The 22,599-nt window shown below is 41.2% G+C and overlaps 3 protein-coding genes across 5 annotated transcripts; 2 read left to right on the top strand and 1 right to left on the bottom strand.

Moving 5' to 3' along the window:
• Window positions 1-23: 23 nt before the first annotated feature.
• LOC118409786 (fibroblast growth factor 22-like) lies at window positions 24-4,174 on the top strand. 3 transcript variants are annotated; one of them, XM_035811091.1, is made up of 3 exons: window positions 24-1,418; window positions 2,107-2,210; window positions 3,422-4,174. In XM_035811091.1, the coding sequence occupies exons 1-3, from the start codon at window positions 1,157-1,159 to the stop codon at window positions 3,710-3,712; spliced, it is 657 nt and encodes a 218-aa protein (XP_035666984.1). In that variant the 5' UTR covers window positions 24-1,156; the 3' UTR covers window positions 3,713-4,174. The 3 variants fall into 3 exon arrangements, with proteins under 3 accessions (XP_035666984.1, XP_035666983.1, XP_035666985.1); XM_035811090.1 differs by having other exon boundaries at window positions 26-1,418; window positions 3,419-4,174; XM_035811092.1 differs by having other exon boundaries at window positions 27-1,418; window positions 3,440-4,174.
• A 4,863-nt stretch (window positions 4,175-9,037) lies between these two features.
• LOC118403985 (transmembrane protein 65-like) lies at window positions 9,038-14,916 on the top strand. The gene is made up of 7 exons (XM_035802880.1): window positions 9,038-9,319; window positions 10,789-10,830; window positions 11,164-11,231; window positions 12,155-12,209; window positions 12,409-12,451; window positions 13,042-13,147; window positions 13,445-14,916. The coding sequence occupies exons 1-7, from the start codon at window positions 9,052-9,054 to the stop codon at window positions 13,556-13,558; spliced, it is 696 nt and encodes a 231-aa protein (XP_035658773.1). The 5' UTR covers window positions 9,038-9,051; the 3' UTR covers window positions 13,559-14,916.
• Window positions 14,917-16,719: 1,803 nt separating this feature from the next.
• Window positions 16,720-22,301, bottom strand: LOC118403954 (1-deoxyxylulose-5-phosphate synthase YajO-like). The gene is made up of 8 exons (XM_035802849.1): window positions 22,010-22,301; window positions 21,566-21,708; window positions 21,149-21,293; window positions 19,287-19,460; window positions 18,787-18,884; window positions 18,440-18,615; window positions 18,146-18,285; window positions 16,720-17,778 (listed from the first exon to the last, which is right to left on the bottom strand). Exons 1-8 carry the CDS (start codon window positions 22,097-22,099, stop codon window positions 17,677-17,679), a joined length of 1,068 nt encoding a protein of 355 aa, XP_035658742.1. The 5' UTR covers window positions 22,100-22,301; the 3' UTR covers window positions 16,720-17,676.
• Between the last annotated feature and the right edge of the window lie 298 nt (window positions 22,302-22,599).

Genomic DNA, 22,599 nt, shown 5'->3' with positions numbered 1-22,599 from the left:
GGCGCTACATACATGTTAAAATACCCTCTCGCATCATCCTGTAAGAAATTGTTTACACTAGCGGAAAATGCCTGCCTCTTGTTAGTCAACTGATAGGAGTAGACCCTCTATACAAAGGGTATAAAGGGGCCGCCCAGGTGCGCTTTTGTAGATGAAAATGTTGCTTTTTAGTATTGGGCTCGTTGGAAACCATTGACGTGGTTGTAACCCAGAAACGACAGAGACCGTTTCTTTGTCGACTGTCCAGGGCTTAGAAATCGGTGGAGGGGGCGGCTTTCTTTAGCTTTTTTCCACCCAATTGAAGTAAGCCGTGGGTTTACAGAGCACGAATTCATGAGAGGTGGCGCGTGGTGCGATGTATATCTCTGTCTGCTACAAGAAAACATGGTGATTGTGTTTGAAGAATGACTCTTTATACTCGTGTAAAAATAGCTCATTTACAAAGCACGTCAATAATGCAAGGAGAGCAGCTGTTTGGGGACAATTCTCACCTGAAAGACCCGACAAATGGACAATGAGGAAAATGCCATTAAGTTCCGTCATGACTGTTGGGTCTCTACTGCGAGCCGTGTGGATCGTCCAAAAACGGTGACGTCGGCGTATTGTACAAATTGATACCCAAGAACCACTTAAAAGTTTCTGACCACGGCGGTCGCAACAAAGTGGGCATAGCATATCACCTGCCTCCTATAGCGCGGTCCTGGTTACGTAGAGCGCTTGTACCCAAACACGGGAACAACAAACAAGCGCGCAGGCGGGGAAAGGCCCAGCAAGTGGGTGACTTAATCATGTGTTGATCCGGGATCGGGCGGGCAAGTTGAACCGACCTACCCTGCAGTTGAGAGGCGAGCAAGCATGCCGACGGCTACATCGCCGCCAGCGCGACTTCCGAAAGCTAATGCCGACGGACAGGGAATGTGGTAAGTGAGTCGTCTCACCCCCTTGCGTTTCCCACGTGAATACCTGACATTCTTCTGTGCGAAACCAAGGCAATGTCGCAGGTACGGCTTCACCTGAGGAATTCGCCGCCAGACTTGGCTCAGGCCGAACGGCCACACTTTACTTCACACCCCATGAACAGGGCAGACCTCGGCCCGCGGCACAACACGGTCTAGACCGACGCAGACTGACGACACGCCGGACCGCCTGGTACCGAATGGGGGCAGAAGTGAGACTATTGGCATTACTATTAACTGTTCTCGGAGGATATTTGGACCTGATTGTGAGCACAACAACCGCGAGCACCCGCGTGGAGAGATCAGTACCGCATGGGACGTGGAACGAGAACCCGAACCCTGACTTGACTCGCATCCAGGGTGTTGTGCGGTTGCAGCGCCTGTACTGCCGCACGCGCTTTCACCTGCAGATCAACGCCGACGGGAAGGTGAACGGCACCCGGGATCACACCTCGCCGTACGGTAAGGTCACCTCCTGTCAGTTCTCCCTCCTGACAATCCGCTCACCCGGCAGGTGGACGAGAACAAATCATCGCAATTTCGCTAATTGTAGTGCAAATAAGTCTCGCCGCGGATCCACAGATATCTATCAAACGAGGGGGATGATCTAGAAACGATCGGGCACCGAAAGGTTTAAGTCTCAGAATGTCCGATTATATTTTAAGATCCTGTAGTGTTAAGCCCGCCCAAAGACCGGGAACTTTCCTGTAACCGGCTTTTCTAGGCTTGGAAATTGAAAAGCCATTTCTATGCCACCTGTGGTGCCATTCCGCTCAGCCCAGTAATACCTGCAACAACGCGACAAGATGCCAATCATATCTCGCCATCAAATTGTTTTAAAAGGACCTATGGCCTCTTCAGAAGTATCTATCTCCGATCGCAGGTTGGCGTGCTTGAAATATTCACCGGTTAAGCACTTTATAAAAGTATTTCCCCAAAATAGACTTGTGTGCAGGAACTTTTAATCGATGCATTCTGCTCACCCACGTGCATAATCGGGTAGTGGGAATGCCGCCCGTGTTTTCCTTGTCATTTCCACCCTTTTCTTGTCCCATTACAGGACATCCTGTTTATTTCTTTGTCATTGTGTTTCATTGTGTGTTTGACTTTACCGTTAATAGACTATTCCTTGTCCATTTCTGCCGTTCAGCTTTGTTGCAAGTCCGCGCCGTGGATGTGGGGATCCTGGCCATCAAAGGTGTGAAGAGCGGCCTGTACCTGGCGATGAACAAACGGGGCAAGGTGTACGGCTCGGTAAGTGGAACAGTAGAAAACAGGACATGAAAGAGTTTGGTTTTGATAACGGAAAACAGTCCGTCGTGTGCCGTGAAACCACTTGTTGAATAGGCGCGCTGAATGACTCTGAATAAGAGAAGGTATAGAGTGTCTCTCTGGCGCGTTCCGACTATAAAAGCACAACTTCAGACGCTTTGACAATCTTGTGTAAGCAATGTTATAGTAACTAGTTTACACAAGGTTAGAACAACAACACAACAAAACATGAATAGATGTGGTGTCGACTTTCTTCATCGAAGGCACGCCAAAAATGTAAAGTGCAAAACGACCAGTGCATTAGCTAGAACGATCAATTTAGCCAGGCTGTAAACTGCCTTTGAAACACGTCTCGCTAGCGCCCGGGGACCGGTACGGTGTCAGTCCGCGGGACGGCACTCAGGAAAGTAACGTTCCCTGGCAGACTGAGGAGTAGAGAGAAGCGGGAAAGAACAAGAGACAAATTTGCCAGCTGTATTGCCCCGGGCTAGGAAAGTGGTAACACCGGTATTCCACTGTCTGTCGCCACTTTGTTTGGCGATGACATGCAGCAGTTTCATATCCAAACAAAGATAGATAGGATTTCCCCGGGGATGCTTGAGTTGATGAGCATTGGCTTCAAGCAGGCAACACGGACGCAGTTTTGAAAACTGAAGAACATGTTACGGGTGAGCGAGTTCAGCCCCACCAAATTGACCCGTGTTTGGCAGATGTTAGTCAGAAAAATCCCCATTAAGCCCTGGCGATACCCTTCAAAGCTAGGAAAGTATTATTCCGACGTGATGGGTGTTTTGTCTGGAGGGACTGTCTGTGAGCCTAACATCAGTGGAACCGTGCTAGCGAAACGAGGAAAATTTTCAGAAACGACAGATATAAATCCATTGTAGCGATTGGATCTGTTTAGAAGCCTTCTGCAAATTCTCAGACACATGTAGATACAGAGTCTTTCAGTTTACAGGTGGTTGTATTTTTAGAAGCTTTATCATTTTCATACATGATTGATTATTGCATGTGAGATACGTGTCTTAGTACTTGGCTTACAGCGAGGTTATAACACGACTGTCACGTCAGTGCTGTACCCTCCAGCGAAAAGCGAAACACCTGCGCCACAAAGATCCTCTGTTAACATACCATCACATATCACCACACAGCTCTAGTCTCTGATCTTATCACAAATCATTCTCATACAGCAGCGTTGTCTGACTTCGCAGAAGAAGCTCCGAGACAACTGCAAATGGCACGAGACCATCGAGGCCAACAACTTCAACACGTACTCGTCGGCGCTGCACCCGAAGAAAAGACATCGCAAGGGCGTCAGGTGGTATCTGAGTATTGCTAAAAACGGGAGGCCAAGAAGAGGAAGGAAGACGAAAAAAACACAACGGTCGGCTCATTTTTTACCCAGGCACAAAAGCGGCCGGTCCAGACGACGAAGAGATAGAATGTCACGAGCTCAAAAAAGAGGAAAGAAGCAGAAGAACTGAGACTCGACGTTCTGTGAACATCCTAAAAGTTCAGACGTCCCGCCCAAATGTGTGGCGGGGAACCTAGTAAGGATGCGCTTCGCGTCTGGATCGCTACATGCCGCTGCTGAGTGGAAGACAGTTATATCTTCCAGGTGGAGGATTGGTGGAGGACTGGGAAAATTCTGACAACGTTTGTCGGGAGACGGAGTCTCGACCCCCGAGAAATGACGAGGTAGGACTTGGTGACTTGAATCTGACCCCGACAATCTCAATTTTTAGGAGCAGTTGTTATGTCTTAATGAGACAGGTAGTCAGAACTGATGTAAAGATTTCATGACTTCATTTTGACTTGGGCAACTTTAAGAATTTCCAGTGATGCCATGAACATAGATATATATATCTATAACAGTGTTCTATGTCAGAAAAAGAGAATTTATGTGTCATTTTAAGAGTGGACTTGATTCCCCTCTGAAATCCAATATGCATTAGACTACATGTACTGTATGATCAAACTATGCACATCATCTCATCTGCCCAAACCGCATATGTCACTGTACTGCCGGATTTTGATTCATTTTCGTTGCCCCATCTTGGCCTGGGAACTTTGGTTTGGACAGACCTACTGAAATTTCCTTGTTGGGGCAACTTAGAATGAATATGGACGGACAAAACAAAATCTTCACTGCCCAAGTCTGCAACATTTCAGCTAACTAGGCCACTTCCATCTTCCTTTGTCAAATGAAACAAAAAAAGGTTTTGCTCAAAACTGCCTTTATTTCAGTATGGCAGAGGTTTGGTGTTTTTACCGCTTGAAGCCTAAAAGTAAAACACACCAACGCTGTAATGTGCAGACTGCGTTAACTGCTGCTATGACTCCAAGGCTCTACCTTGTTTTTAGCCAAGCGAAATTCTCTTGTCGCAGTCTTTCTATTGAAGTTTGGCAAATCTCTCGGCCTAGACACGCATGAAGAGTGTTGCCATGCGTTATGGGAAGTATGTTATATAAACATACATATAATATTACCGGTTCTTGAACCCAAAAGGTACCACTACACACGAAACGTTTGGTACTTTAAACATGTTCAATAACCCGTGGAGCGCGTTTTGTCGGGGCAAACCGGGAGGGCCCATGACCATGCACCACCTTGGTCGAAAAGTTTGTCTCGCAGATTTGCGGGGTCGTGAACAAACGAAAGCACATTTGTAGCACATTTGTAAAAGGATGCAGGGGTCGAGGGCACATGGCGCCTGTGAAATGGCGCATGTCGTTATTGATGGAGTGGGGAGTGACGGCCGTACACGGTCTTTGGCTACATTCAGTCCAGCAAAAGTGCATGGGAGTCAGGTCCAAAATTAGTAACATGACGTTTCAAAAGGCTTGTTGCCGGGGTTGGGGTTGTTAATGTGACAAAATAGACCAGTAGTACATACACTTCGCCTCGTGTCTATTAACATGAGTCTCCACTCATCTGAACTGAAGAGAGTCCAAATGCTTGAGAGAACAACTCCCATGCTCAATAGGAACGACATTCAAAGTTGTGATACCACACACTCTAGTCCAGACCACGTATGCACACTTCATCGTGTGCTATATACGTCTGGTTTGTAATTCCTTATGGATACAGGTATCCACACCCGGGCATGGGAACTCAGTTTGCCTCGACATGAACACGTCCAAAGTAAAGCCATAGGAAAATCTAAAAGAGTCAAATTATTGGCCACTCGTTTTAAAACGTTTAGGAAGAATAGATCTAGATCTGGACATTCTTTCACCCTCTATTTACATGTGCTATTCTATATCTTTATTCCCATTTTCGTTCCCCTTGTTTTTGGATACACCATTGTTAATGGTTTGTCCAAAAAACAAACAATCGTTACATGTCGGATGGAGTTACCTGTCCTGAAGAACATGGAACGACATCTAAAAAATAGAAAGCTACAAAAGCAATGAGAAAATGACGTTGGAAAATACCGTCAACTCCTTCCTATAAATAATGCATTTTCAGGGTGCTACACACACTGGGCACCGTACCAACTATCAGCATTACGTAGATTTGTATATTCAAAGTAGCCAAGACGGGGAAACTTTGCTGAAGATGATAGATAGAACATGATCATAATGGATTCTATATATAAGTACACATCAATGTTTGTGCTTGAATAATGTCTGCTGGTGTCAAACAAAATCGTGTGAAAAATTGTTCTATTGTAGTGGTAGAACTTGTGTGATGATGAACTGTGTCACGTATATATATATATATATATATAAATATATCAAATTATTCCAGTTGAATTGTAGAGAAATGTAAGGAATTTGTCTTTGATACACATAAGAGACAAGTGTGAGACAAAAAGGATGAAATGCTTGTCCTTAGCGATCGGGGTTGTATGGTTAAGTCAGTGTAATGCGGAATTGGTGATGTCTGTTCGACGATATCCTCATGGCTTTATAAGAATTCTACCGCGACTTTGGGTACAGCAAATTAATCATTGAAAAGCGGCGGGTTGAGAGAAACGGTTTTGTTGAGTGGCAGTGGTTGTGTTTGCGGGTTAGTAAACACACTCACTGCTGCTTGCTGTTCTCAATCGGTACCGCACTGCACATCGCCCATTGAACATGGTCCAATGATTTTGCCACTGTTAATCGCTAAATTGTGCTGATGAAATGCTCAGTCCACATTAGTGACCTATGAGCATTACAAATCGAGCGTACCAAAGTTTGAAAGTAAATTAGAACTGTGTTGAACATAACACACTGCCATGACCACATAACCTTGATTTATGGATAAAGCGAATGGACAAGCATAGAATTTTTTAAAGAAAAGATTCCAATCGAATTATATCATTCAAAAAAGTGAACCTATTATACAGTGACAATGACTGTACAGAATAGTATTATAGCCACGTATACAGCATTAGTTGCAGCCCTAATGAGGGAACTGCCTTCTTGTATAAATGAAAGAAAAGCTGTTGTCTGCAGTGATTGCAAGGCTGAATGTACGTGGACAAAGTGTAGACCCTGAGTGACGAGTAAGACTTTAGGAACATAGAAATTATTGAATACCTCTAGAAGTGTGAGGCTTTAGAATTCTACGCATATGTTCTAGAAATTGAACAGTGCTTAATTCTTAAATTTTGTGTTTGCGACATATCTTTGAGGAATGTGTGCTCCTTTTTTTCTAACGCTGTATTCCTAATTTATTCAATATGTATTTATTGTGTACACGGGCGCGCTACTTGTGGTTGATACAGGAATGTTCTTATTTTTGTACATACTGCAATTTTTTGTTTTACTTGCCGGAATATTTAATTTTCCATTAAGTTTTGTGTAAATTTCTATGGTATTGTTGGGCATTTTTTGTCCATGAGTTGTGAATAAAGGCATGCAGTTTATCGTCACATCGAAAACTTAACTCTCTGCGTCTTTGTCCTGAGTTTCTTGCAAAGTTCACTTGTACATATATGAGGTGGTCGTCTCTTTCCCTTGCGTATTTCAGCCTTCTCTCAAAGGCATATTCACCAAAGAGCGGACCGTGATAACTTGTGGGAGGGTAAATTGTACAGGGAAGAAAGAGACGAAACTGAGAAGGAAAATTATTTTTGGACGATCCATGAAAAGGGATACCAGGTTCGAAGTATTATATTGTAGCGATGGCCGATGATACAAGGCAATGCATTTCTTATCTGAAACGCCGAATCAACTGGAGGGACTGTATCACAGTAGTGAATTGAAAATAATGAACGGATCAAAATGCTTTTTCTTTAATAATCAAGTACAAACAACATTTGCTAAATCATATCGACAGCTTGGCACCGTTAAGCTGGGTATCTCACTGCTGGACTACACGCCAGTGTGCACCGATTTGCGCCGACTTCAGTATACGTAACCGAATCAGGGGATAATAGAGTTCAAAAATTCTAGTAGAACTGTTATTAAGTGTTAATACAGATTATGTAGAGCCGTATCTATCAAAATATATAGCAACGTGGTGTTACTGTGGCTCTACAGTCAACACAGAAAACTGGCATCGATCTGATTATTTCGACAATGCTTGTCTGCTGAAAAATCTGCGTGACATGACATAGTTTGGGCTAACAAAGTACGATTAATGTTCCCCGAGAGTACGATTAATGTTCTCTTCTATTTGTCACTTTCTTACCTACTCTCCAGACGTAATAACAGGAGCCTTGGGAAGATGTACGGGAAGAATTACCAGGGCTACTAATCAGACCCCACAGGCCGACCGTATAATCGTAATGAGAGAAAAAGGCACGCAATTGATACTTTCTATCAGTATGTAGCTTTGATTGGAGATATCTAAATCAGTTAGCGCAAATGCAGTGACGTTCATACCGCTTGGATATGCAAAATACGAGCACAGGAAGATATACGAGCACAAATGATCGGTCAGAAATGACACATGCGCCTTACTTGTATGCTCCAAAGACAATACTTTGGTTAGGTGAAATATATTCAAGACGATTTTGTCAGCTAAACGTATAGAAACATTGCAAAACTGTACCATCGTATAGTCACAAAGTTTGTTTGTTTGTTTGTTTGAACCTTAAGCTTATTTATTCATGAGAAGTTCAAATCGGCCTACAGGCCGCTTTTCGTTGAGGTCATGACCCATGAGATCATATCATGACAGATACAGATACAGATTACATCGAGTCCTGATAAATCTATTAACATATATCACTACATATAACATTACATGGTACAAAACATTAGTAGAACGAATGCTCAGCGTCCATAGTCCGTGTCCGTTCGTTTTGGTCATTTCTTTTTCTTAATAGTCTCTGAAAGCATGTCAGATTTGGGGCCGGACGTGTGTCTGGCGGTAGGTTGGATCCAGACATTGAGTCCACCGTAGGCTATCGATCTTCTGCCTGTATCTGAAGGCCTCTTTTAGTTTGCTTTTTAAAAACCCACTGGGGAAAAAGCAAAGAGAAGCAAAGTGTCTAATTGTGCTGAATCACTGCTGACGAATGTCTCATTGAAATTCTCGGGTAAGTAAATGATTTATATGTTTTTAAATGTATCCCTACGCCCTCTGGGACACGTGCACCGCATTACACTTTTTCTGTGGTGCATGCTGTGATTTATCTAAAAGTCGCTAGATGTCGCTCGTGTGTATGCCTCCCGACGGTAAAATTAGCCGCCTGTTCACTCGAATCCGAATGTTGCTAATTATCAAGTTAATCTTTTGAGCCAAACGTGGCTAAAGACTCATTAGTAATGGATTAACGTAATCAATTCAACTACTTAAGTAACGAAATGCCGTTTGAATTGAGTTTGCTTGAGACAGTGCGAGTGAAGGGAGCGTGAATATGATTAGGCGAATGTAAATTCCATGTTTACAGTTGGATCCAAAATGGCGGCTGTCATGACCAGATTTTCTCAGGCTGTCACCTCTACTGTCGTCCGATCGTTGTGTCACGACCATGTACTGCTCCGGTCCGGAACAAATTATCTCCCAGCCTTTTTCCAGCACAGGACTGTCTATGAGTACACATTAGACAAACCAGAAGGCGCCAAGGAATTTGTATACACGCTGCGGAAGATGGAACGACAGACGCTGCTTCTTGAGTTACAGAAGTTTGAATCACAGGAGGGCCAAGGTATCGGTATCTGTTGCTTTATCTACTTGTCTTTCCACTAGATCTATTCTATAGAATGAGAAGACGAGGAATATCCATGGTAAGGGCATGTATGAATCCAAATTTTCAGTCCCAACATATAAGTGTATGACACAGTGCGCCCTGCAAAGTAACGGTACATCATGGTCGTCTGTTGTTTATGACTAGATCATGACTTGTTTTTAATGAGAACTCCATTTTGGACGTTGTTATATTTTAGACTGTCTAGTTGTATATGGTCACACATGCTTGTTGGTCCTTTTTGTTTTTACAAATCAAGTCTTAAGGCTAGCCTGGAATGCTTAATATGTGTGGTTTACTCAATCAGCAGCAATTTGTGCATTCAGTTGATTGAAGGAGCTAATAGTTTTTCATTTACATAATTGTACTAAAAGCTGCATCATCGTGTGGCAAAAGGATTTGGCCTCAATTAACTAAAAGCTCAACGGGTTTCCATGCTAGAGGATGAAATTGAGTTCTAAGCAAATTGACAATCGAATATGTTGTTTGTTTGTGTTGGCAATGTTAAGACCCATTTCAATCATAGCACAGTTTGTCACTCATAGTCATAATTAGGATTTATCAGGCGTGAAATTATTGTTCAGGATTGGATTAAGTTTGTATTGAACAAGAAAACATAAGTTGTATTTTACTTTCACAGTCTCTTGAGCTTGAAATTGAATTCTTTTACCAAATTGGTCTGGGACACCCGGGTCAGTAACTCTCCATTCCTGAAAGGAAGTACTGATATCATGTTTAACGTTATCCTTAACAATGCCACTGGAAACTGAAATGGTGCCTTAGCACAATTATGGCATTTCTACATGACCGTGGAAGGACAGAACCCACATAGCTGACCAAAAAACAAACCATCTCATCCTCTATAATGTAAACTTGCAGGACAGAAGCAGCTGGAGATCTGCCGTCAAACCACGACATCCAATGTGCAAGCATGTCTAACCCTCGAACAATGGGGAAAAACTGATGTTAGAATGGATAGTGAGTTTCAGTGTGTGTGAGACTTTGTGTGCAAATAATTTTTTGGAGTGATACTGATAGTAAATAGCTTCTTGTTTCCCAAGCTGACATGGGCTATGCCATTTAAAGAGCACTTTGGAAATATAAATGTATTTCTTCAGTGAAAAATTTGATACATGGAAGATCAAAGAAATAGAGGGTATGTGAGTCAGAAATATACTTGATTACCCTTTCCACACATATTTATATTATAAAAACTCTCAAAATTCAAGACATAGAAGAATTAAAACCAATGATTAAAAGGTATCCTGATTAGAAAAGTTTTGTATTTTTGTGTCAAGTTTTAATAAAAATACTATAAAGTTTATGTGAAAGCTGTGTTCTCTTTTTGCTGTTTGAAATTTAGATCACATTGGAATATTATGATGTATATTTCAATGTTTGTAACTTCACCTTTTGTTGTACCTCTGTAGGGAATCCATCAATTAGACCAACATCCAGACAATTATGGCTCGGTAAGTGTGTCCAAACCAAATAAACATCACTCCTGCATTGCCTGGACAAACTCACAACTGCTGCAATCAAACATGACTTTCTCAATTTAGCAAGGTCAAAACCAACAACAATAAGTTGACAGTCTGCCAAATACGAAATAGATCCATGCTTTTCAATTTTCATTTCATTTTCTTAGTTGTTTGTTAATGGTAACATTGAACACACTTCATGATATGAAAAAGAAGTCATATGTGCATGTGCTTTATGTACTGTTTAGGATTGCTTTGACATGAAACTAACAACAGATATTGATATGAGTTCTGAATGTATGTATGTTTTTCTATTCCTTCCAGTTGCCACACACAATATCTTGCCATTCATAGGCTTTGGCTTTCTGGACAATGCTGTTATGTTAGTTGCAGTATGTATGGTTCTTATTGTATTTGGTATTATTACAGATGTTTTCATTTATATTTGCTTACATCACACAATGTGAACATTTGCATGAAGATATATTTTGATTGTAATGTGTGCATCATGGATATTATCTTTTATATCATATCATGTTGGATAAAAACAACTGTTTAACCTTAACATATATAGAATACCTCCAATTTAGAGAAATTAGAACAATGTGTGGTTAAAACAGCATTGTGTGCAAATTTCTGGGCTTTTAGTATTCGTCCAGAATGTTGAATCCCTGAAAACCCAACCATATAAAGCAAATATCAAACCCATCCTGCTTGGGCATTCTTTCTTATCATGAGATGTATGCTCTAAGGAATTGACCTGAATAGGAAGCCTTCATTAGTTTTTATTTGAGTGCATGACAGCTTGCTTAAGGAACTTTCCTGATATGATACCACTTTTTTCATTGATAACATAACTGTCTAGATAAGATGCATGATGGATCTGCAGCTGCAATGTGTTGAAAGTCATTTCTTGTCGAAGGAAATTGTTTTTTAGGATAGATTATTCTCCCAAGGCAAGAATGTTGTCAGACCATTGCTGTATCATTCTAGTATCACTGCTGTGCTTTCATTTTCTATTACATAGTACATTGCAAATAACATGATTAATATGGTTATTAGAGATTTGATTACTTTTGTATTGACAACAGTGTTTTAAAACTGTTTGCCTGACAGGCTACAATATTTGGAAAGATACAAAAGAGAAAATACACAGGAAAGAAGAATGTGATGTATGAAAATAAAACAGTTAGTATTGAATGTTACTAGTAGGTACTAGTAAATGGTCTTTTCTGCTGTTACTAGTACTTTACTCATGGAATGAAGTATCCTTTCCTCATGACTATATTGTTCAACCATTTTCGTTCCATTTCAGGGTGATTACATAGATGTGACGATAGGAACTGCTCTAGGCATCTCAACATTAGCAGGTAAGGATGAAACACATATATATTTCTGCTAGATAAGAATTTGTCTTTTGCAGTACCCTGATAATTGTCTTTCTGTCTGCTAAAGTTGCAAAGGCTTATTTCCTTTCACCAGAATACTTAAATATTTGATTTTTGTGGATTGCGCTTTCAACATAAGATGGATTGAAAGTATGTATTCTGTTTCATGTATTTTTATTAGCTGCTGGATTGGGCAACTTGTTATCAGACCTATTTGGGCTGGGGTAAGTATACCAGAATTTAGTTGAATTATTAGCAAGATTATTAGTCGCAAAACAAAAAAGAAATAAAAGGGATCAATCATAAAACATAGCAAACAGATTGTTAAGATGATCATTTGTTTACACTTGTGTCTTCCTTGCTTCTACTTCACTGACATCACAGTTTATTAGATTACTGTAAATGCATTTAATTTCACGGGGATTTAATTTCACGGTAACGGGAAAAGGACAGTTTGCAGTGGTTTTAAGTTCGCGGTAGCAGCATGCACTGTAGTCTCTTACCACCATGGAAAAACATAAAACCACCGCGAATATTCTGCATTTACAGAAATCGCAAGACAAACAGAGACAGCAAGACTTTTCATGTGTACATGTAGACAGTGGTAGCTGGAAACCGTCATCAAACCTCTACATACAATGTAGGATGTGAAAGCACATGTAATACTTACAGGATGGGCCGGGGGACACCAAGCGATAAACCAGATGTTGAGATTTATGTGCTTAGTTAAAGTTTAGGGATCCCTACAGATACCACTTGTGTAGATGTAAATTTCACTTTTGAGTGTTATGTATATTCTTTTTTAAATAAACAGAGCAGCAAGTTATGTTGAGGTGCTGGCGTTGAAAGTGGGGCTCCCATCACCGGAGCTGACTCCTCAGCAACTGGACATGTCTTCTTCAAAATGGGCAGCAAATCTGGTACGTCATCAGTATTCTCAATGATGCTATCAGTAATCTGCTTGTAACAAGCAGTTTGTCCCAGCTGTACATAGATATCAACTCAGCATTTGTCCCTCTATCCATGGACAGAATTTTGCTGCTTAGGAAAGACAAATTTCAACCGGTACCATAGAGTCACGTCCAATTTTACATTGTTATGCCCCTCGGCCACCAACAGTCACCAACCATTTTTCTTAAGTCCCTTGAGTGGCTGTTGAGATCAGGATCGACTGCACTCATAGCGCTCAACAAATCATGTCTTCATGTTTTCTCCAGGGTCGTGTTTTTGGTGTGACAGTAGGCTGCCTCCTGGGCATGCTGCCGCTCTACTTTCTCCCAAGACGAGAGAAGGATCATGACAACAAGGAAGCTTCATCGAAAACAGAATAAGTTCAGCTGAGGACAAGATCAAAAATTAATTAGCTACCTGAATTACTTAACATTTTTTTAGGAATAACAGATGCTGGTGCAAACCAGGTGTAGTGAGGGTCCAAACAAAAGAGTGCCATGCACTGGTGCACTGTACCTGTAAGGAGACAGCCATAGGGTATGTAATAGTCTTGTTGTTAACTGGAGTTTTTATAGAACAGAAACATTGGGATTGATGACTTTCTTACAGACTAGCTTTGGGGATGCTGTGGAACAGATCTGCCCAGTGTAGCAGGAATTAGTGTTTTGTTGGGCAGCTATCTTTACAAACACGTAACTGACAGCGTATAGTTGCTGCAGACTGATGTGTGTGATTTATAAGTTGTAATAATTTGTTTTTATGTTTATTTATTTTGTCACTTCTTTGTCTTGTCCATCTCTTAACCTTTTGCATCCTGTAGGCAGCATTTAGTCAACCTCTGTAGATTATGAATGCAGTTTGCAGATAAAAGCTCTGCTCTTTAGCATGTAGAATCAATGTCATTCTAGTGCTCAAGTTGGAAAAAATAGGGTATCCAGGAACCTAGTGAACACTTAGAAATGGCTACCATTGGTCTACCATTATGAAGATCAAAACCACCCAGATTTGTTGCCAAAGATGAAGACAATGGGATGACATTGGAGACCAGAAAAAAAAAGATTTGAGATACTGCTTTTTGTGTTGCAGCATATGAAATGTTTTACAAAAGAAATAGAATTCATGTTTTTTACATTTTAAAAAGAGAACATTTTATCCAGTAGGTATTTTAGGTGTTCTTTGCTTCCATCATTTGTGTACATTAGAAGTATGTTTTCTAGACATGCATGAAAATACAAGGACATTTTATTTCTCTAAACAATTGGTCACTATGAGGGATAGTAACAGGAAAGTAGAGGTAGATTGGATTGATTTTTTAATCTTGAATTTTAAGAAATTGGAAGAAGGGTTTCCAAAGTTAGGACAGATATTTTCTAGGAAAGATGTGCATGAAGCTGTTCTAAAAATCTCAGAATTGTGAACAAGAATTTTTAGTACGTACCCTGTTTCTGTACTTTGTAATATTACATAGAAGAGATCTAAACGTCTGGTGATATCACAGTGTAAGTATAACACTGTATATTCAACGTTATGTTTGACATTATTTTCCTGGGAACAGTGCAACATAGTCTTTTACCCACCTCTTCCATTATGACATTAATATCTTGTGCAATAGTCAACGGAGTGTGAATGTTTCTATTCTCATTGCTGTTGGAATGTCACCTAAGGCTACAAATGGAGGGGTAACAAGGCACAGATACAGATGTTGTTGTCACAGACTGATTACATCTGCTTGATTTAACATTTTGTCTGGCTTGCTTGAAGTGCGTCACACAGTAAATGTGTTTTGACTGTGAAATTAACTCCGTAAAGCTTGTCCAGTCAGGTGTACCCTGGGTGTACCCTACAGAGGTGTGTTTGTTGAAGCGTGCATTACTTCTGTGGTTACAACATTAGACAGGAAAATCTCTGGACATGTGGAGTTTCAACGTGCACAGCTGTCTAACCTCATTAAAAGTCCTAAAAAAACCACACAGTCCTGCTGGCATCAAGAAAAGGTATTTGTTGCAGTGTCCCAGTCCATTTTTCCTAATAATTATCAGGTGTTCCAGAAAGCTTCATAGTCTCTGTAGTCCTTGGTTCAATTTTTGGACAACAAAAACCTTAATTGTTGTTACCACCTGCCACTAGCACTGTCCTTGGTGCTGATTGGTTGCTACAAACTTCAACTTTGGATCTGATTGTTTGCTACAAGCCTGAACCATGAATTCTTTGCAGGTTCTGCATCCAATGTTTATTTCTATTATGTACTGTTGTCTGGCTTGCCATACTAAGTGGGTGGCCAATGGTTTTTGGTTAATAGAAGCCCTGTTCTACATGTTGATTGCTTGCTTTCATGTTTTCTGATGTTACCCTGAAAGCCCCATTCAGATTGGTTTGTACATTGCCTTCACAGAAATACAATGATATGCTGCTTGGGAACACCTAGACTTACATGTAATATGACCACAGGCCTGAGGAACATCAGATAAATGACGACTTTTGTAGGTGTGTTACTGTTACTCATTAGTGTGCAATGGGTGGAATGGTTTATTATTGCAAAAAGCAACATTTTTATTGACATTGCTGGCTCAGTACACTAATGAATATTACTCCATATGTATTTTTCTTCAAGTCTTTTTGAAAGATAGCAAAATAGATTTGAGAATGTGCAATGCTAACGTTAGATAGTGTGTACTTACTTGTGTTGATTATTTTGTGTATCAGAAACTGAATTTTTCTGTGTAAACGTCATCACTTTTTTTTTTAAACATTCTAATTCAATATATTGTCAATGCAATATCTCAAAATGTGACATATTTATTGAGTAGAATACTAAGGGTATAATGTTAATAGTATATGAATTAATGATAAAGGTGTGTGTGTATTCAAAAGTTTTATTGCAATGTACTGTAGAAGCAAGAGTTCAGGGGAATGTGGTAATGAGTTGCTTGCATCTGTTGGTGAATGTGTGGGCACAGTATCGATATTGAGTATGGTACTGGTATTGGTATCTGTATTACACAGTAGAACTGTAGGGTTTATTTTGTGTTAGTACACTTGACCACCAAGTGCCTGTTTTTGTGATTCTGGTACTAATCAGATGTATAGAATGGTAGTGTTGTCACAGAACACCTTACAATCATGTAAAAACTACTGGAATATTTTTGATGGGAAGGCAGGCAGTTTGAGCTCAGAGGGATGATATGGCCTGGTGGAAGGATGTACCTGTACAGCTGATGTAGAAATGAAAGGGTTGAGAGCATATGTCAGAAGAAAAAATCTTGGCGATCACGTACCTATCATGGAGAAATTTGGATTTCAGCCGATCAAGATGTTTTGTTGAAGAAACATGTTGGACATACATGTATAGAAATTTTAATTTCTATACATGTATGTCCAACATGTTTTAAAAAACATCCATTTGTAAAGCCATAGAGTCTTGCAAAATAGTAAAGACCTTTTGAATGTATAAACTGTCAACCAACATACATACAGACAGTGGCATGAGCCATGTAAGGTCTAGGTGTTATTGTGTTGGGACCTGGAGTGCCATTCAAAATCAAAGGATTTTCCCATTTATTATGCGTTGCAAATAATGTTTAACATAACTGTGTCAATGCCTATCACGGTAGAGATGTAAATAGCCAAAGTTATGGACAACCTGGTCTTGTAAAATGATACTGGATGAGATCTGGAATGAGATCTGGAGATATGGAATGAATGCTTTGTACAATTTCATGTGGAATCTACAAAATGAGGAGGTTGTGTTGTAGATTACCCCATTCCCTGCTGACTTCTGTTGTAACCAATGTTGGGTACATGGATGTGGCCGCCGCAAGGTGACAGTTACACTGGTGAAATGTGATAAAGGAATGATTACACAGATGGGTGAAGAGTGGTGGAAACAGTGAACATGTGCGGTATATCATAGAGAAGAGACCTGTAGCTATCAAACATTGATCGCAAAGTAATCCCATCACTACCAGCCTGGTGGTATATTCCATTCATTCATGTAAAAGTGAATGAGTGGTTGTTTTACATAGCTTATCAAAACAATAGGTGTCAAGCTAAATACTTGCCATTCAACTAACAGAGAGTGTTGACTGTCAGTTCTGCCTACTTACCTTTAAGAGTACTTATCTCAAAGGCACAGAAAAGTGAATGTATGGGTCCTGGTCATTAAAAGCAATAATGTGGCATCTGTGGGAATTGATGTGTTTCTTGTTATTGAAGTTCTGTTTGGTCTTTCGTCACCTTTTGATGTGACTGAAACAGGATACAAAACATACCATATACAGCGCTGAGTGGCAACAACCAGCTGGAGATAAAGTAGTAGCAGTGCTTAAATGAGAACCATGTATGAAGATCTTTCCTATCCAATAAACATCTATAGTCTGATCTCATTCGTTCAAGCTGTACTGTTTATCATTCAAAATCGATATCCGACGTAGTGTACATTAATCCAGGTTGTGGAAGTAATATCTGTCTAACAACGCCGTTGGTAGTGCCACTTGGAACTCTACTGGCACATGTTCTTCCTCACCCTGTCACTGTTCATCCTTGTGAGCAGTCTGTAGGGGTAGGTTGGTTCCATCTGGCTGACAGTGTCGAGCTCAGCCATCTGGGACAGAGGGATACAAAAAGTAAATCACGTTTTGGTCTTTCCAGCCATAGATGTTTCAGCAAACTCTGTACTATCTACATGCCTGGGCACAACATTTTGACGTTGGTGGGGTACCCTCAGTAGCTGTTGTGCCATGATAACATGTAACGTTATTGAAGTTATTTGCAGGTGTGAGATCATGTGATATAGTCATCATCAACTGGAACTTGTCACAAAACTTGCAGGGGTCCTAGAAGAAATGCCGCAAGCAAACGGGGGCATACCAAACTGGCAAAAGAATACTATTGTCTCGTTGTCTTATATTGCATAAATTTGCATTAGAACTACAATACTGTGAGAGTGCTAGCATGGATGGCTCCCTCACCTGTTCCTCCGTGATCTCCCAGCCAGTGGCGGCACCCATGTTGTCCTCCAGCTGCTGAAGACTTTTCGCGCCAATGATAACAGACGACACCACGTCCTTCTGTAGCAGCCAGCGGATTGCAACCTGCGCCGGGGTTTTACCTGAAAGTGATAAACATGGACTATACACTGTGAATTTGACTCCAATGATGCCAGGTTTCGTTATTCCTTATAATACTTATTAGGGGCATGTGTCTGTCTCGTCAGCAACAGGCTACACTTTACACTAAACGTTGAGCAGTAAGTATAAACCTACCAGCAGCCTCAGCTGCATTTTTCGTGGCATCAATGATCTTCCAGGTCTTGTCATCTTTTTTAATCCTCTCGAAGTCTGGGGCCCCCTCCAGGTCCATTCCCTTCTTGGTGACGACCGCGATTCTGGTTCCCTCAGGCGCGTCATCTTCTCTTTTGAACTTCCCAGTCAGCAGACCTCTGAGCACGAGTAGCAAAAGTGTAAAAGTAAAGGTACAGCTATAAAAGATAGATGCAAGTGACAGATGTTTTATATCATTTGGCAGGCTTGGAAACCGATGATTCCAGATGAAATAACCAGTGGGAAACAGAAACTATTATTACTATTAAACGATAATAACATCACCGCACCCTTTGAGCGGGCTCCACGGGATGATACCGATACCCTCCCGCCTGCAGACATCAACCAGCTCCCACTCGATCCCACGGCACAGAAGGTTGTACTCCACCTAAAGTCAGTACGAAAGTGCTTTGATGTGGATGACATTTTTCATGTAGATGACTTTTTAAAACCTTCAAATAATAGACATAAAATATTCCACGGCGCAGCAGTCCGCCTGAAGTCAGTAGATACAATTCTAATGTGGAATTTGTTTCTTTGTCCAAATTTTCAAAAAGTGGCAGCGAGTTGCAATCCTTTCAAACGTTACATGTTGCGCTTTGTGTACAGCACGGTATAAAACAAGCAAGCCACAGGCGATCTTCGCTGATGCAGGGGACTTTTTTCACAGGGCTCACACTAGGCAGAATTTTCTTTTCTTTTTATAGTGGCCTTATATGAATGCAGTGCCGATGTTAGGCAAATTCATCTTGAAATAAAGATGATCGTTGTAAAACCAAACAACGCGCACCTGAAGAGATATCCACTTGTTGAGTCCCATGGACTTGCTCAGCTCAACAATCTTCTGCAGCTGCCAGCCGGTGACGTTACTGGCGCCCAGGTAATGCACCTTCCCTGCGCGCACCAGGTCATTCAGAGCTGACAGGGTCTCTTCGATGGGGACAGCCTCGTCCCACATATGGATCTAAAATTTCAATATTCAAAACGAGTTAATAATTGAGTTATATCCACCGCTGAAAACCATGTAGGGTATGTAGAAGAGCATAGAGGAAAGCCACGCTTCAAGCGTGTAAACGTAAAAGAACCCATCACACTTGCCGAAAAGAGAGTGTGTGCTCTCGGCTTAAGTGGATCAATCAAATTACCATGTGCGAAAATTGAACATCAATAGTCCGCTGCGTAGCAATCGATCACAAGTTCCATCCACCACTGACGGTCCGCAGCCAGCGAACACTTGGACACTTCTGCTTAAAATCACTTCTAACTACTAATCACACGTAACGTTATGAGCAAAAATGAATCTTAACAAAATATCCCCTGGACTCTTCCAGTGCAGCCCATTTAAAAAGATAAAATAGACCAGTTCGAAAACACCGGCTAAAATGGAATTTTGAATCGTCACCTTCCAGACTGAATTTCAAAGAAATCCCTCCTCCGTGCAAGAGTGAACTCTTCCTGTGATTCCGCTATCTAAAGTGGAGCAACCAAACATATTTCCACTAAAATAGGACTTTCACATAATCACAAAAGTCCAAAAAGGAATTTTAAGTGCAAGAATGGACTCTTCTACCACACGCCATGTAAAATTGCAAAATAGACCGGTCCAGAATTACTCCCACTGAAAACACGGCCTTTTGTATAATCAACCCAGTCCAAAATTCAATTTACAAAAAAGCCCCATCCCCCTACATGAATGGACTCTTCCAAATAACACCAGGCTCGCTGATTGGCTGTCGAATACTCCTGATATTGTTTCGGGTTCAGTTATTGCCTGTCTACTTATTTTCATAATAGACATGCCAATGCCTGCACCTGCAAGACAGTCCAGGTGGGGGTAACGACCTCAAGGTCGTTGACCCCTCTGGCCATGGGAAATGACCCCCAAAATCTCAAAAGAAATCATCAAGTGGTTCATGCCAAATATCATACATGGGTCATTTGAATAAATTCCTAGCGCACCCTTTACCAAATTCCATGTCATTTGGTTGTAAAACCAGAGTACACGAGCCAAAAGTGTCCTTTTCTGGTCATAAAATAGAAAAAAAAAATCAAAATTAAGCATCTTGTTGTACTGCGTACAAATAATGCTATTTAATCCATGTCCAGACACTTCTATACCATACTTCAGGTCATTTTGTTCCAGGGTACAGGAGGCAAAATGTTTTGTTTTTTTTAAATGGCAAAAAATATCACAAAAGTAAGCATTTTGCTGTACTGTATCCCAAAAGTGTTATTGAATCTATAAGGGCATATGAACTGTGAACGTACCCCTGTACCAAATTGCAGGTCATTCGGTTGTACATACCAGGGTAGAGGGGGCCAAAATATACAGTTTTGGCCTAAAAAAAATTGCCAAATAAACCCAATAAAATCATTTTAAAGGCAGATATGAAAAAAAGGCTGGGCGTATTAGCCCACGTTAACAAGGTCATTTGGTTCAGGAACGACAGAGATGAGTCGCTTTGAAGATTTGACAGGAGAAAAAAAGAAGAAAGAAGAAGGAACATTACGAAATAATCTATTTTACCATATCTGTGGTATGGATGAAATATGATAAAGGACAACGAAGCTTAGTTGGTAGAAAATAAAACATCTGCTGTGAGTGATATCTTTTAGTGTGTTGGTGGAGTGAAGACGAAGAAATTTGCCCACCTGGTACAGGTCCACATAGTCCGTACGGAGCCTGCGCAGACTGTCGTCTATGGACTGCATGATGTGATGGCGGCTCAGTCCTACCCCGTTGATGCCCTTGCCGAAGCGGACTTTGGTGGCAACAATAAACTTCTCTCGCTGCTGTCTGGAATATACGAGTAGCATAGTCTCCAGATAATTGACCTTTCGGACAACATCAAACAATTTTTGTTCAAAGTCCTATCATTATGTGAAACCTGGAAGTTTGGACTAACTCATGACCAACATTTACAACATGACTAGGACCACCGTATCTCCATACACTTTTAATTTTGATAAGGACTGCCGATTTTTAAAAAATGGCCTTCATTTGTATTTTTTAAAACGTAACTTTCTTCTTATGATTCAACATCAAATTTGTCACCATACGATACTTACTTTTCCAACCAGCTTCCTATGATCTCTTCAGACCTTCCTTCGGCATACATGTCTGCAGTATCTAAGAAGTTTCCTCCCAGCTCCACGTAGCGATCCAGGATGGCATGGGAGGCCGCCTCGTCGCACTGCCCGGGCAAAAGCGTCTAACAGGACCAACACCGTGAGTCAACATCTTCATCAAAACATAACATTGTGTACTTTATTTCAGGAACACACACACACACTGGGTTTACATACCAACGCGTGTTCAAAAGCTGGTTTTCCCCTTTGGGTATAAAATCACGGCCTAGCGTGACTACTAGCGGCAAAAAGGTGGTCACCATTCAGAAGCGCGCACCCCTCCCCCTCCCAAGAAAAAAGAAAAGAAACTCCGCGCCACTCCCTTCACCCACGCACCCACACACACACACCCAGCCAGAGCATGGTCCACGGCTTCGCACTTACCCAGTCTCCAAACGTCATGGTGCCCAGGCAGATGTTGGACACCTTCAAACCGCTGCCGCCCAGGAATCGGTACTCAGTCTTGTCGGCCATGTTGACTCGGTACTGCTAAGTGCGGTTATACCTTTTTGCAGCTCTTTATACGATTAATATACGACCTTCGGACTCTGCCTGCACTTGTACCCGACGGGCGTTGACGGCGCTGCAAACGTTATAACCTGTTGAGCAGGTTGTTTCGCAACAATGTCAGTTCGCAAACGTCAGTTCGCAACAAGGCAAATCTTTTCGCAGCAAGGTACAAGTAGTTTCGCAACAAGGTACAGGACGTTTCGCAACATTTGAATGTTATTAATCTTGATAGCCTAATAGTATTAGAAACCGTATTCATAACATAATTATACTCCTTCCGCGTAAAAATCTTACCGGGTGCGAAAGACAACCCCGGCGGCAGAGGAACATGGGGCTGCATGGACCTGACAGCCCGATGATTTTCATACGCCGGGCGGTACAGTTTCATACGCGTACACAGGTAGGAGTATAATTATGTCAGGAATATGTGATTTCTAATACTATTAGGCTATCAACTTAAGATT

This window comes from Branchiostoma floridae, chromosome 2, assembly GCF_000003815.2.
Source record: "Branchiostoma floridae strain S238N-H82 chromosome 2, Bfl_VNyyK, whole genome shotgun sequence".
Classification (NCBI taxonomy): domain Eukaryota; kingdom Metazoa; phylum Chordata; class Leptocardii; order Amphioxiformes; family Branchiostomatidae; genus Branchiostoma; species Branchiostoma floridae.
Note: the sequence above shows the minus strand (reverse complement) of the source record. Positions and strands in the feature narration are given on the sequence as shown.